General features: G+C 49.4%; 1 protein-coding gene across 2 annotated transcripts in view; it reads left to right on the top strand.

Annotated features, from left to right (window-relative positions):
- The window catches only part of LOC102375912 (galectin-1-like), a 27104-nt gene that overhangs the window by 4377 nt on the left and 10498 nt on the right, over positions 1-12229 (top strand). For both annotated transcript variants that reach the window (XM_025194726.1, XM_025194725.1), the window contains exon 2: positions 11076-11212. In XM_025194726.1, the coding sequence (XP_025050511.1) occupies positions 11117-11212 (96 nt within the window). In that variant the 5' untranslated portion in view covers positions 11076-11116. The remainder of the gene's footprint in view (positions 1-11075; positions 11213-12229) is intronic.

Here is a 12229-nt window from a genome sequence, read left to right as displayed (position 1 = left end):
GAGGAAAAGGGGGGGGGGGGGGGGGGTGCACAACAGCCCTACTGCACTCCTCCCCTTGAGACCTGCCCCTACTATCTTGTAGCACAGGCTCTCCATGACAAAGTCAGCTTTAAGCCATGATTTTGGGAAAATCCCCTCACCCCCTACATCCTGCCTTCCAAAAGAAAACCAAGGTGCAGGTCCTTTCATAGTTTCATAGTAGTTAGGGGTCAGAAGGGACCTGAATAGATCACCTAGTCTAACCCCCCTAAAGGCCATCAGGTTGGTCTGGCAGGACCTGCCTTTGATGAACCCATGTTGATTTCCCCTGGGCATGATCTCCCCTGCTGGCCCCTCAGAGATGTGCTACTTAATGATTTTTTCAAGAATTTTCCCCAAGACTGATGTGAGGCTTATGGGCCTATAGCTTCCCGGGTCCTCCTTCCTCCCTTTCTTATAGATGGGGACGACATAAGCTAGTTTCCAATCTCTGGGCACCTGGCCCGTGGACCACGATCGCTCATAGAGTCGGGCCAGGGGCACAACAATGACCCCCGCCAGCTCCCTCAACACCCGTGGGTGAAGGGCATCAGGGCCCACAGATTTGAAAACATCCAGCCCTTCCAGAAGATCCCTAACTACTTCTGCGCAGACCCAAGGCCTGGCAGTGCTAGCCTCAAGATTGCCCCTACCTGTGGTGGGAGAGCTGTCCTGTTCCCTGTCCAAAAAAACAGAGGCAAAGAACTTGTTAAAGATTTCGGCTTTCTCGTCTGGCGTAGCCACAAGATTACCATTTGAGTCTAACAGGGGCCCTACATTACCCAGTGCCTGCTTCTTACTCCCAATGTATTTGAAGAAGGACTTTTTGTTGTCCTAAATCCTGGTTGCTAGCCTGAGCTCCGCCCCTGCCTTGGCCATCCTAATGGCCATCCTACACTCACGAGCCAAGGAGAAGTATTCCTCCTTGGTGATAGCCCCTCTCTTCCACCAGATGTATGCCTCCCTTTTGGCCCTCAGGCATTCTTGAATGCCTTTGCTGAGCCATGGGGGTTTCAGAGCACTCTTACCCCGCTTCTCTCTCTCAGGGATTGTCACACTCTGAGCTTGGAGGATCGTCCCCTTAAGGTACGACCTTCCCTCATGGATTCCCATCTCCTCTACCTTTTGGGCCCTCAGTGCCTCCCCCACTAATCTCCTAAATTCGTTGAAGTTGGCCCTTCTGAAATCAGGTGCTTTAATCTTGGTATAAGCCCTCAACACCCTGCACTGGATGGTGAATTCGAGCAGGCGATGATCACTGTCACCCAGGTGGTCAAGGACCTGCAGTCCCCTCATCAGGTCATCCCCAGTGGCCAAGACCAGGTCCAGCAAGGCATCTCCCCTAGTGGGGCTGTGCACCTCCTGGATAAGGTGGAGGTCTTGTATTTCAGCTAAGAACCTACGCAAATGGTCAGACCTGGCTGACTGCTCCTCCCAGCAGATATCTGGGTAGTTTAGGTCCCCCATGACAACAACATCCCTAGACCCAACTGCCTCCATAATCTGTACTGAGAAATCCTGGTCCATCTCTACCCCTTGGCAGGGTGGTCTATAGTAGACACCCACCGTAAGATCCCTTTCGCCTTGCCCCCCTTGAAGTTTGACCCATAGTGCCTCTGCCTGACCTTCCTCCACCCCAAGGCTAACTCTTGATGTGAGTTGCTCTTTGACATAGAGGGTGACCCCCTCGCCTTTCCTCCCAGTCCTGTCCCTTCTATATAGTGTGCATCCCAGTCATGGGTAGGATCCCACCAGGTTTCTGTGAGCCCCACTAAGTCTGGATTTTTCCTTGCAGTGAGAAGGCAAAGTTCCTCCTGCTTGCCCCCCATACTACGTGCATTAGTGTACAGACATGTGAGGCCTCCTGAGAGTGCATGTACCTCCCCCCTGGTCCCAGGACTGCTGTGCCCATTGTCGCTTACCTGGGTTTCTGTTTCTCTTGTTGCCTTGCTAGTTGGCGAAACATCCCTTTCTCCTTGGGTGGCCCCTTCCCCCAATGAAGCTAGTTTAAAGCCTGCCGAATGAGATCAGCCAACCGAGAGGAGAAAATGTGTTTACCTTTGGGTGAGAGATATAGTCCATCCCACCCCAGCATACCCTCAGCCCAGAAATATAGGTCATTGTCCAGAAATACGAAGCCCACCTCGTAGCACCAGCTTCGAAGACGCCGGTTAACTACACTGATACAGGCCTCGTGGCATCTACTCCGTCCACTTACCGGAAGGATGGAGAAAAATACCTCCTGGACTCCCATCTCCTTGAATAGATGACCCATGGCCTTGTAGTCTTCCATGATGGAGTCAGTCTTACCCTTAGATGCATCATTAGTCCCCACATGGACCACAACTAGAGGGTAATAGTCCGAGGGCTTAATGATCTTTGGGATGGTCTCTGTGATGTCCCAAATCCTCGCGCCGGGCATGCAACACACCCCCTACGACCAGGGGTCGGAGCAACAGATTGGGCCGTCAGTTCCCTTTCCCCTAAGGATGGAGTCCCCGATGCCCAGAACTCGGCTTCTCTTCTTTCTCGGGGGCTGCCTCTTCACTGCCTGTGATGTAGGTGGAGAAGCCTCAATGGCTCTGGGGATATGTTCTTCTACCCTCTCCTCCTGGGTCGCCAGGGCCGCATACCTGTTCACAAGGGGGATCTGAGCAGGCACAGTGATAACATAAGCCACCTTGGCCCCGGACTCAACAGGAACCCGCTGCCATCGTTTAGTTGGGTGTTTTGCACGGGGGCTCTCTCCTGTGGATTCCTGGCCCTGCAGAGAACGAAAATACATATCGGTTTCATCCTCTGCCACCCGAATCCCCCGCAGCCTGCTCACCTCAGCCTGGAGCTCTGCCATCTGCCCCTCCAGAGCCTGAAGATGGTCACAGGAGGGGCAGGCAGGGGAGTCACCAGACCTCATCCCTACTGCCGAGGTCCCCACCCAGCTACTCCCAAAGAACAGGGGGCAAGTGGACACCAGGCCCGCCACGGGCTCCATCTGGGTAGCAGCCTCAGAGGAGCCCCAGGAGGGCGGCACCACCAGGACAGAGCCCCTGGTAGCGCTGTGGGTCCACAACATAGTTTGTAGGTAGTACTTACCTCTCTCCTTCTTGGCATAGCCTCCTCACTTCCAAGGAAGACTTGCTCTCGGCTCTGCCTGCTTCCACCAGCGCCAACGCCAGTGCAAACACTGGTGCAAATGCCGGCACGCCCTTACAGAGCGCGCTTGTTTGCGCGCATGGCTCCCTGCCCAGCTCAGCAAAGAGGGCTCCAGAAGGCTTCCCCTCCGGGTCCTCTGCAGCTGTGCTGTCTCCTACCCCACTTACCTTAAGGGGATCAGCTGTTGCTGCCCCCGCCACTGGTCCTCAGCCTTCGTCGCCGGTAACTTGAAGTTGAAGGGGGCACATGTGTGGTGAGAGCCCCACATGTGCCCGGTGAACCTCCTCCTGCTCCCTCAGCTCCCAACTCCTATTTGGAGGGTGTGCAGTTTGCAAGGAAATACAGTAATTGGTTTATCGTGGCACAGCCAACAATATGATTGGTTGTAGAGCTGTGCAACTGGGAGCACTCAGGAGGCATATATGTTTATAATGTCTGAAAAAGGGGTGGAAAAAAGAGATGGATTTGGGATTAATGTTGGATTATCCCTGTTGGCAGCCAATCTGATCACATGGATGATGGCATGAATAAAGGCTACACTGAGTTTATACTCACAGCAGAGTTCTGTGAGTATTTGAATAGCATTTTGGTTGGACCTGAGAGGATTATGGGAAGCCACACCTCCACCATTACAAAATAAACTTGACTTGGCCTTCTCCAGGGGGTAACTGTGTCTTGAATTACAGTGATCTACTATGTGGTCAGGCTGTACATGCCACATCTGCTCCATTTTCTACCACATATTCATCAATTTAGCAGAGGTGTTGTGTCCACAACCTTAAGATAGACACAAAGTCCTCTGTTTTTCATCTCCACATCACCAACACTTGCAATCTAATTGGGATTGGCAGATCTAGGGAAAATGCCCTTGTCATGAATAATATCCCACCATTATCCAATAGCATGAAAATTTCTTCTTCTGTTAAAAAGATAAAAGGGAAGATTTCACCATTCCTGGTTATAAAAGAATCTTAGGCAAGTTGGGCTGGAAGGGACCTCCTGCGGTCATGGGGAACCCACTGCCACCAGATGTGGTGGTAGCTGTTGGTTTAACAGGATTAAAAAATGGGTTGAACACATTGCTGGAGAAAAGGGATACAAGCAGCTATGGAGCATGGGAGTTAGGGGGACAGCCACTGGTGGATCTAGGATGTTGAAGAGGCAGGTGCAGGTGGTGTGGCACTTCATCACATGGAATACAACAGACATCTGTCACCAGTTAAAAAGAAACTAGAAGCTTTACTAATATGCTGAGGGGCCAGTGTTATATTATAGAATCAAAGAAAATGAGGCTTGGAAGGGACCTCAGGAGGTCACATCTAGTGCAACCCCTTGCCCAAAGGAGGACCATCTACAGCTAGATCATCCCAGCCAAGGCTTTGTCTAGTCAGGTCTTAATAACCTCCAAGGATTGAGACTCCACCACCTCCCTGGGTAACCTATTCCAGTGCTTTACTACGCTCTTCATGAGAAAGTTTTTCCTAATATCTAACCTTAACTTCCCTGCCTGCAACTTGAGCTCATTGCTCCTTGTTCTGTCATCTGCCATCACTGAAAACAGTCCAGCTCAGGGGTGGGCAATTATGTGTGCTGGAGGGACAGTGAAGAAATTTTGGTGAGCTGTTGAGGGCTGCACAGAAAATGAATAGTGTTTAACAACAGCTACACTTAAAAATTGTTATGGCACGTATAGTGTAAACTTTACACTATAAATGTCATAACCTGCTTTCTGCACATCACCAGTTTTCCGCACAACTCCAGAATAAAGGTCCCAATTTAATTTCCCAAATAGCATATTTTTATAAATGTTTCCAGAACAGAGTTCACAAATCAATAAAGACAATCATGTTGCCACATTTTCCACACACCTTCCAGGATGTGGCAGCACACAGTGCCATGTCTTCCCCATGTCCTCCACAACCAACCTCAGCCTGTTCCCCACTGACCCAGTGCAGGTGAGCAGAGGGGCCAGGGGCAAGTGGCATGGAGCAGTGTCCCACAGGAACGAGCCTCACAGAGGAGCGGCCCATGTCTGCTTGCTGTTTGGATGTGGCCCCCAGAGCTCTGGGAAGCTCAGAAAAGGGAGCTGACAAGGGCTGTGTGCAGTGGGGTTGCTGCTCATTTCCCTCAGGGACCTTTCTGGGCTGTTTTGCCAGCTCAGGTTGCACACGCAAGGTCCCTGGGTGCATGCTGCTGCATGTGCACACCATGCCAGGAGCACTTCTGCTCTCCTATAGGCAAGGACATGGGTGAAGCACTGGGCGCTGCTGCCCTCTGATGGACAAGTGCTGGCAGAGCATCCAGGAGGGCCATGCCCAGCAGCAGTTCTCCATTCTTCATGTCATTTCCACACTTAATCAAAATAACGCTTTTTAACATGCTAATATATGTGATACAGGTCTACCCAAAAGTTATTGGTGGGCTGGACGAACCACTTGCTGGGCTGGATATGGCTAAACCCCTGGTCTAGCTCCAGCCTCTGTGGAACCATCCTCTAGTTAGCTGAAAGCGGCTGTTCAATCCCCCCATAGTCTTTTCTTCTCCAGACTACATAAGCCCAGTTCCCTCAGCCTCTCCTCAGAAGCCATGTGCCCCAGCCCCTTAACCTTTCACTGCCCTCTGCTGGACTTTCTCCAATTTATCCATATCCTTTCTGTCATGGGGGTCCCAAAACTGGATGCAGGGCTCCAGATGTAGCCTCACCAATGGAGCACAGAGGGAAAGAATCACTTCCCTCGATCTGCTAGCAACACTCCTACTAATGCCTGTCCTTGAATGTCACCACGACGAAGGGTCTCCACCAGCCCTCCCCAGGCCAGCTGAACGTCTCTCACACTATCTACTTAGATGGGGAGGCTCTGGAGTATGTGGAGCACTTTCCGTCTCTCGGCGGCCATCTCTCTCAACAGGCTACCATCGATGAAGAAGTCTAGCACCAGGTCAGCTGTGCTAGTGCTGCCTTCAAGGAGAAACCAACTCTGATGAATGGGCCACTGCATCTGGATCTCCAAGAACCACCTCCCTTGTCAGATTCTCTTTTCCCAGCTCTCCATTGGCCAACACTCAAAGGGCGGCCAAAGGAAATAGTACAAAGACACACTCAAGGTCGCCCTCAAGCACAGAGGCATTGACACCAATGGCTGGGAGGAGCAAGGTGCTGACCATTCGGTGTGGTGCCACCTGGTCGACCAAGGCACGCACCACTTTGAGGCCCAACGACTCAATACTAAGGCAGAACGGCGGCAGCATAGGAAGGAGAAGGAGATCAACCAGGGTTTGCAAATCCCACTCCCCTGTGCAACAACATGCCCCTATTGCCGAAGAATGTGTGTATCCAGAATCGGGCTCCTCAGTCACCTGAGGGCCCATCAAGCCTGATGGATGTCATCCTCGACTCCCAGGGACTGCTGATGAATGCAGCCCAGTATGCTGTTAGACTTCTTCACAAAAAGGGCACACTGTTGGCTAAGTTAATCAGCGATTATTTCTCTCATCTTAGTCTGTTTAAAATCTAAGCAAATAAAAAAAAATACAACTAATGGAATGTGCACTGATTAGCTACATAATATATTCAGGTTTAAATAAAAAACAACCAAAAACCAGACAACAAACTAGGCAAAAATAGGCCAAAGGTAGTCCTGGAGTCATTTTAATTAAGTGTAGTGTATGTCTCTTATTCAGATCCATAGAACAAAATCTAACCTTCTTGGGTGTCCTGTGCCCCTCTAATACTTCACAGTCAGTCATTTCTACACCTGAGTTAATATGACCACACATGAGTTCAGATTTTCAGATATAGAGCTAAAAACAATCTGGAGGGCTTTGAAATAAAAACAAGATGTTACCAGAAATAGCTGACAGACCGCCACATTGCAGAAGGAAGGATGGCTTGAATAGTGGAACGTCAAGACTCTTCAAAAGGAGATAGGGTCATTAATATCCATGGAGTGAAGAGATTAGCAGGAATCAGGGAATAATGACCCGTGATGTCAATGGACTCCCTCAGCGCTGCCTGAAAAGAAATACCACTGTCCCTCCCAGTCAATTGGTTTTAAAGTTTGGGTGCAGCAGGGGTCAAGGGAAGGGAGGAGGTACCACTGCACACCCCCAGGTCCATCCCTGGCTTCATTCTCTGAATCAGAACTTCCTAGAACAGGGGTTGGCAACCTCCAGCATGCGTGCTGAGCATGGCACGTGAGGCCATTTTCCTCAGCATGTGTTGCGGCCGGGATCCCTCCCAGTCAATTGGTTTTAAAGTTTGGGTGCAGCAGGGGTCAAGGGAAGGGAGGAGGTACCACTGCACACCCCCAGGTCCATCCCTGGCTTCATTCTCTGAATCAGAACTTCCTAGAACAGGGGTTGGCAACCTCCAGCATGCGTGCTGAGCATGGCACGTGAGGCCATTTTCCTCAGCATGTGTTGCGGCTGGGACCAGGGCGGGGAGGCAGCAGCTGTTTGCAGCCTCCTGGCTGCAGTCAGCCCAGGTTCTGGGTAGCTGCTGATAGCCACAGGGCCCAGACTGCTCCCAGTTGGGAGTAGCCCAGGCACCATGGCTGGCAGCAGCTGCCCCAGAGCCCGGGATGGCTACAGCTGGAAGGCTGCAAACAGCTGCTGCCTCCCTGCACTGGCCCCGGCCCAGCTCCAATGGGTGCAATGCCAGCACCTGCTGCCTTCCTGGGGCTGGCAGACAGCTGAGGCCAGGGCGGGGAGGCAGCAGCTGTTTGCAGCCTCCTGGCTGCAGCTGGCCCAGGTTCTGGGTAGCTGCTGATAGCCACAGAGCCCAGGCTGCTCCCAGCAGCTGGCTGGGAGGAAGAAAGCCCTGCTGCAAGCAGCCGGCTCAGCAGCTACCCAGAACCTGGGCCAGCTGCAGCCAGGAGGCTGCAAACAGCTGCTGTGCTCCCAGCCCTGCTGCCCTCCGGATCTCAGCGTGTGTGACCCAAAGCAGCAGCACGCAGAGGGGCCGCGCAGGGAAGCTGCCTGAGGCTGCAAGCTCCGCACTGCCCAAGTCACACTTCCCCTGTGTCCACGGGAGAAGCGTGGATAGCACGCAGGGTTGTGGTCCCCTCTGCTGCCCCACCTTCAGGGGAAGTGTGGTCAGGGCAGCGGGGAACTCGGAGTGGCAGGCAGCTTTCTGCGCCCCCACTGTGCTCTGTTTGCAGCCTCCTGGCTGCAACTGGCCCAAGATCTGGGTAGCTACTGATAGCCACGAAGCCTGGGCTGGGGGGCAGGGGCACAAGCAGGGCTGGGGGACAGGGGCTTTGGGTGAGGGGCAAGGGGCAGCAAGACTGGGAGGCAGGGGCTTTGGGTGGGGGGCAAGGGACACAAGCAGGGAATCCTGCCATGTACTCCCTGCCTCATTTTGTTTTTCTGGCATGCCAGCACTCCAGCACCTTCCAAGGTAGGCATTTTTTTGGCACTCCAGCCTAAAAACCTTGCCTACCCCTGTCCTAGACCTTAAATGCTGGAGACTGCAAGTAGGAAACACTATTAGGGGCAACAGCCTCAAGCTGCAGCAGTGGAAATACAGATTGGAGATGAGGAGGACCTGTTTGAACATGAGGGTGGTCAGGCATTGGGACAGGATGTCTGGAGAAGTTGTGCAGTCTCTACTGCTGGCACTGTCCAAGAACAGGTTGGATGGACACTTGGTTGGGACGGCTGAGTCAGAGATGGTGCTGCCTTTAGCATGTGCTTGACTAGATGTGTCCTGGCGAGGTCCCTTCTCACCATACCTCCCTGAGATCCTAGGATCCCTTTTCAGAGGTACCAAACCAGTGTCAGTCCACATTTCCCAAAAGTCTTCCCACAGAAATCTATCTAGACACTCTGGCTGTTCCTAAAACTTAAACAAAAGAAACTAGAAACACCTCCATATTTTTGTCTTTCCACCATAAGAAAGCAGCAAGAAAACTCAAAACTATTCGTCTTCTTTTTTCCTCTCTCAGGGGATCAGATTTAAAATCAAGAACCTCTGATCTGTGGTTTGCTAGATGCAAACATAACTCAACCCTCTTACAAAATGAAGGCCGCGAAAGCACTGATCTGCAGGGAATTACATTATTTTAATGCATTTATAAATATATTTGCTAAGCAAACAGTTAAGTTGGCAGCAAACCAGAACAGGAGGGATAATCAGATGCAAAATAGTTGGCTGGTATTTGTAACACAATCATTGTTCTTATCATCGTAGTTATAAAAGCAATCTGTGACAACACAGAAAACCGCATAAAGCCATATGTGCAATAAGATAAGATAACCCATTTAAAATGCTACCACAAACTTGTCTCACATCCAGCAGAGAACAGCAGAGAGCAGTTTATAATGTCCACAATCAAACGACATCAGTTCTAACTCAAGAGAATTTCTTTGATAGGCAAATAGAGTCATAGAGACATGGGAAAGTCAGGGTGGAAGAGATCTCTTGGAGTTGTATCTAGTCCAGCCCCCTGCTCAGGGGAGGATAACCCCTGACTAAATCAGCCCAGCCAAGTGTCTGTCCAGCCTGCTTTTGGAAATTTCCAAGGACAGAGACACTGTCACCTCTCTGGGCAGCCTGTTCCAATGCTTGACCACCCTCAGAGCACAAAGTTCTCCTCATCTCCAAGCTCATCCTGATGAAGCTGAAGGCCCTTGCTCCTAAGCCCTATCTCCTACAGCCATAGAGAAAGTTTATCTCCATGCTCTCTGTAATTGCCTATGAAGGCCATTATCAAATGCCCTTTCCTCAGTCTTCTCTTCTCTACACTAAACAATCCTCATTCCCTCAGTTTTTCCTCATCGGTGTTGCTTTCCAGGAGTCTAATTTTAGTGTCTTGCCAGTGGACTCTTTCCAATCTGTTCACATCCTTCTTGAAGCATCTAAGTGGTTATAGTCAAAGATATCAGCAATAACAGAGATAAAGTGATTCATAAGCACCCAGCTGTCACAAATTTATCTGGCTCATTGTAATTAATGGAGCATCTTCCCTTTATACCAAATGAACTGAGGATATTATACTAGAAGGGACTTCTTCTTCACCCTCCAGTGACCCAAACCATTCACTCCAACTCCTCTCTTAGCCCACAGATACAAATCACCCTATGAAAGGAAAAACCCTACACGGTGCTTTGTGGGAAGTCAAGGACACATCCCCTTAAATGGAACAAATTTGTGAGGTCAGAATATTACCAAATACCCACACCTTCCTTGCCTACATGATCAAAAAGTTCCTCTTTGATGTCAAATCTGTTAGCAGAAGGGATCATGCATTAATAAATATCCCTTAATAAAGTAATTAATAAAGAATAATAGTGATAAAGCACTGACTTGCACCATGAAAACATTTGTACAAGTACCAAAATCCCTCTGACTTTAGTAACCAACTCAACAGTGTTAGTTTCTAGATTTTGGCTTTCTTGCTGGTCAGAAGGGGATCACTGCAATGGAACAATGGTTTCAATGAGCAAAGAACAATGGTCTCAAGTTGCAGCAGGGCAAGTTTAGTTTAGATATTAGGAAAAGCTCTCTCATTAGGAGGGTAGTGAAGCACTGGAACACGGTACCCAGAGAGGTTGTGGCACCTCCATCCTTAGAGACTTGGGTAGACAAAGCCTTGGCTGGGAAGAGGTAGGGGGTGCTGGTCCTGCTTTGAGCAGGAGGTTGGACTAGATGACCTCTTGATGTCCCTCCCAACCCTAATTTTGGATAAGTCTATAATTACAAGGTAGATCAGCAATGTTAAATTACTTACCATTGCTTGGAGGCCCTTCAGATTTCATAGTCCATGGTGATCTCAAAAGAATCAGCCATGTGTTCACCAGTGCAAGTCTTTCTTCAGTACATTAGATTCTCCCACTGGAATCTCAAACCTGTCCATTCACATTCTCCCTTTCTCTGCATATAATGTGTCCTGTTAACATTTCAGCATCATCCCAAGAGGACCTCTGAATTTCTAGTAACTTCTACATGATGTTTACCATGAGTTGTGTCCACCAAACATGGAGGATACTCCTTGAGAAGAGAGCTTGGGAACCAAGGCTGAGAACAAAACCTCACCATTTGGTAAGAACCAGATTTTTCAAAGGTGAAGAGAGGGAGCTCAGGGGATTTTTCAAAGGTGCCTGGGTATGTTATCGAAGACTTTTGGAGTTATGCGTCTAACATGGATAACCTGTCTCACTAAGATTCAGAGCCTCAGGGGCCTACCTCCTACTAACGCTACAGCAAGTTAGATGCCTACATACCTTTGAAGATCTAAGTCTCGGTGCCTGCTTGTAGGCAATCTCCATAAAGCTGGTCCTGCCAGAAGATCCAATGACTATTGCCAAAGGATCATGAAAACTATACATGAAGGAAAGCATTGTTGACTTCAAGTCATTTCCCATCTTTATGGCTTAGGACCTAGAGAATCTAGGAATCAATCGTGTTTGGGAGTGGTGAGCTCGCAGCTAGAATAAGAGGGGCTATGGTTGAGGGGCACCAACAGATCCACCTAGAGGTAGATCTAGGATTTTGAAGGGAGGGTATATTAAGTGTGGCACATCAACACATAGAACAACATATTTTTTCTCCATTTAAAAATAAACTAGAAGCCTTACTAATATGCTAGGAGACCAGCACTGTATTATTCAGCTTAAGATCAAAGAAAAACTAATACAAATGTATTGGCCTGTGCATTAATTTGCTAGATAAATACATTAAATTTAAAAAACGCAGCACACTAGGCCAAAATAACCAAAAGATGGTATTATTGGTCCTATAAGTCATTACAGTTAAACATGTCTCCTATTCAGCTTCATAAAACAAAGTCTCACCCTCTTGAGCATCTTGACAGTGCCTCCAATACTTTTCTTCTGGTCTGTTCTACACCTGAGTTAATATGACCACCCATGAGTTAAGGTTTTTGTCTAGAGTTAAAAAGAGTCTGCAGGGCTGTGAAGTAGAAGAGAGACATTACCAGGAGGGGCTAATGGACAGCACCATTGAAGAAGAAAGGACTGTTTAAATAGTGGAACATCAAGACAATTGAAAAGGAAAGTGGGTTTTTCATCCCTGCAGAGTAAAGAGAGATCAGCAGGA

Source organism: Alligator sinensis, unplaced genomic scaffold (genome assembly GCF_000455745.1).
Source record: "Alligator sinensis unplaced genomic scaffold, ASM45574v1 scaffold1331_1, whole genome shotgun sequence".
In the NCBI taxonomy this organism is placed as follows: domain Eukaryota; kingdom Metazoa; phylum Chordata; order Crocodylia; family Alligatoridae; genus Alligator; species Alligator sinensis.
Note: the sequence above shows the minus strand (reverse complement) of the source record. Positions and strands in the feature narration are given on the sequence as shown.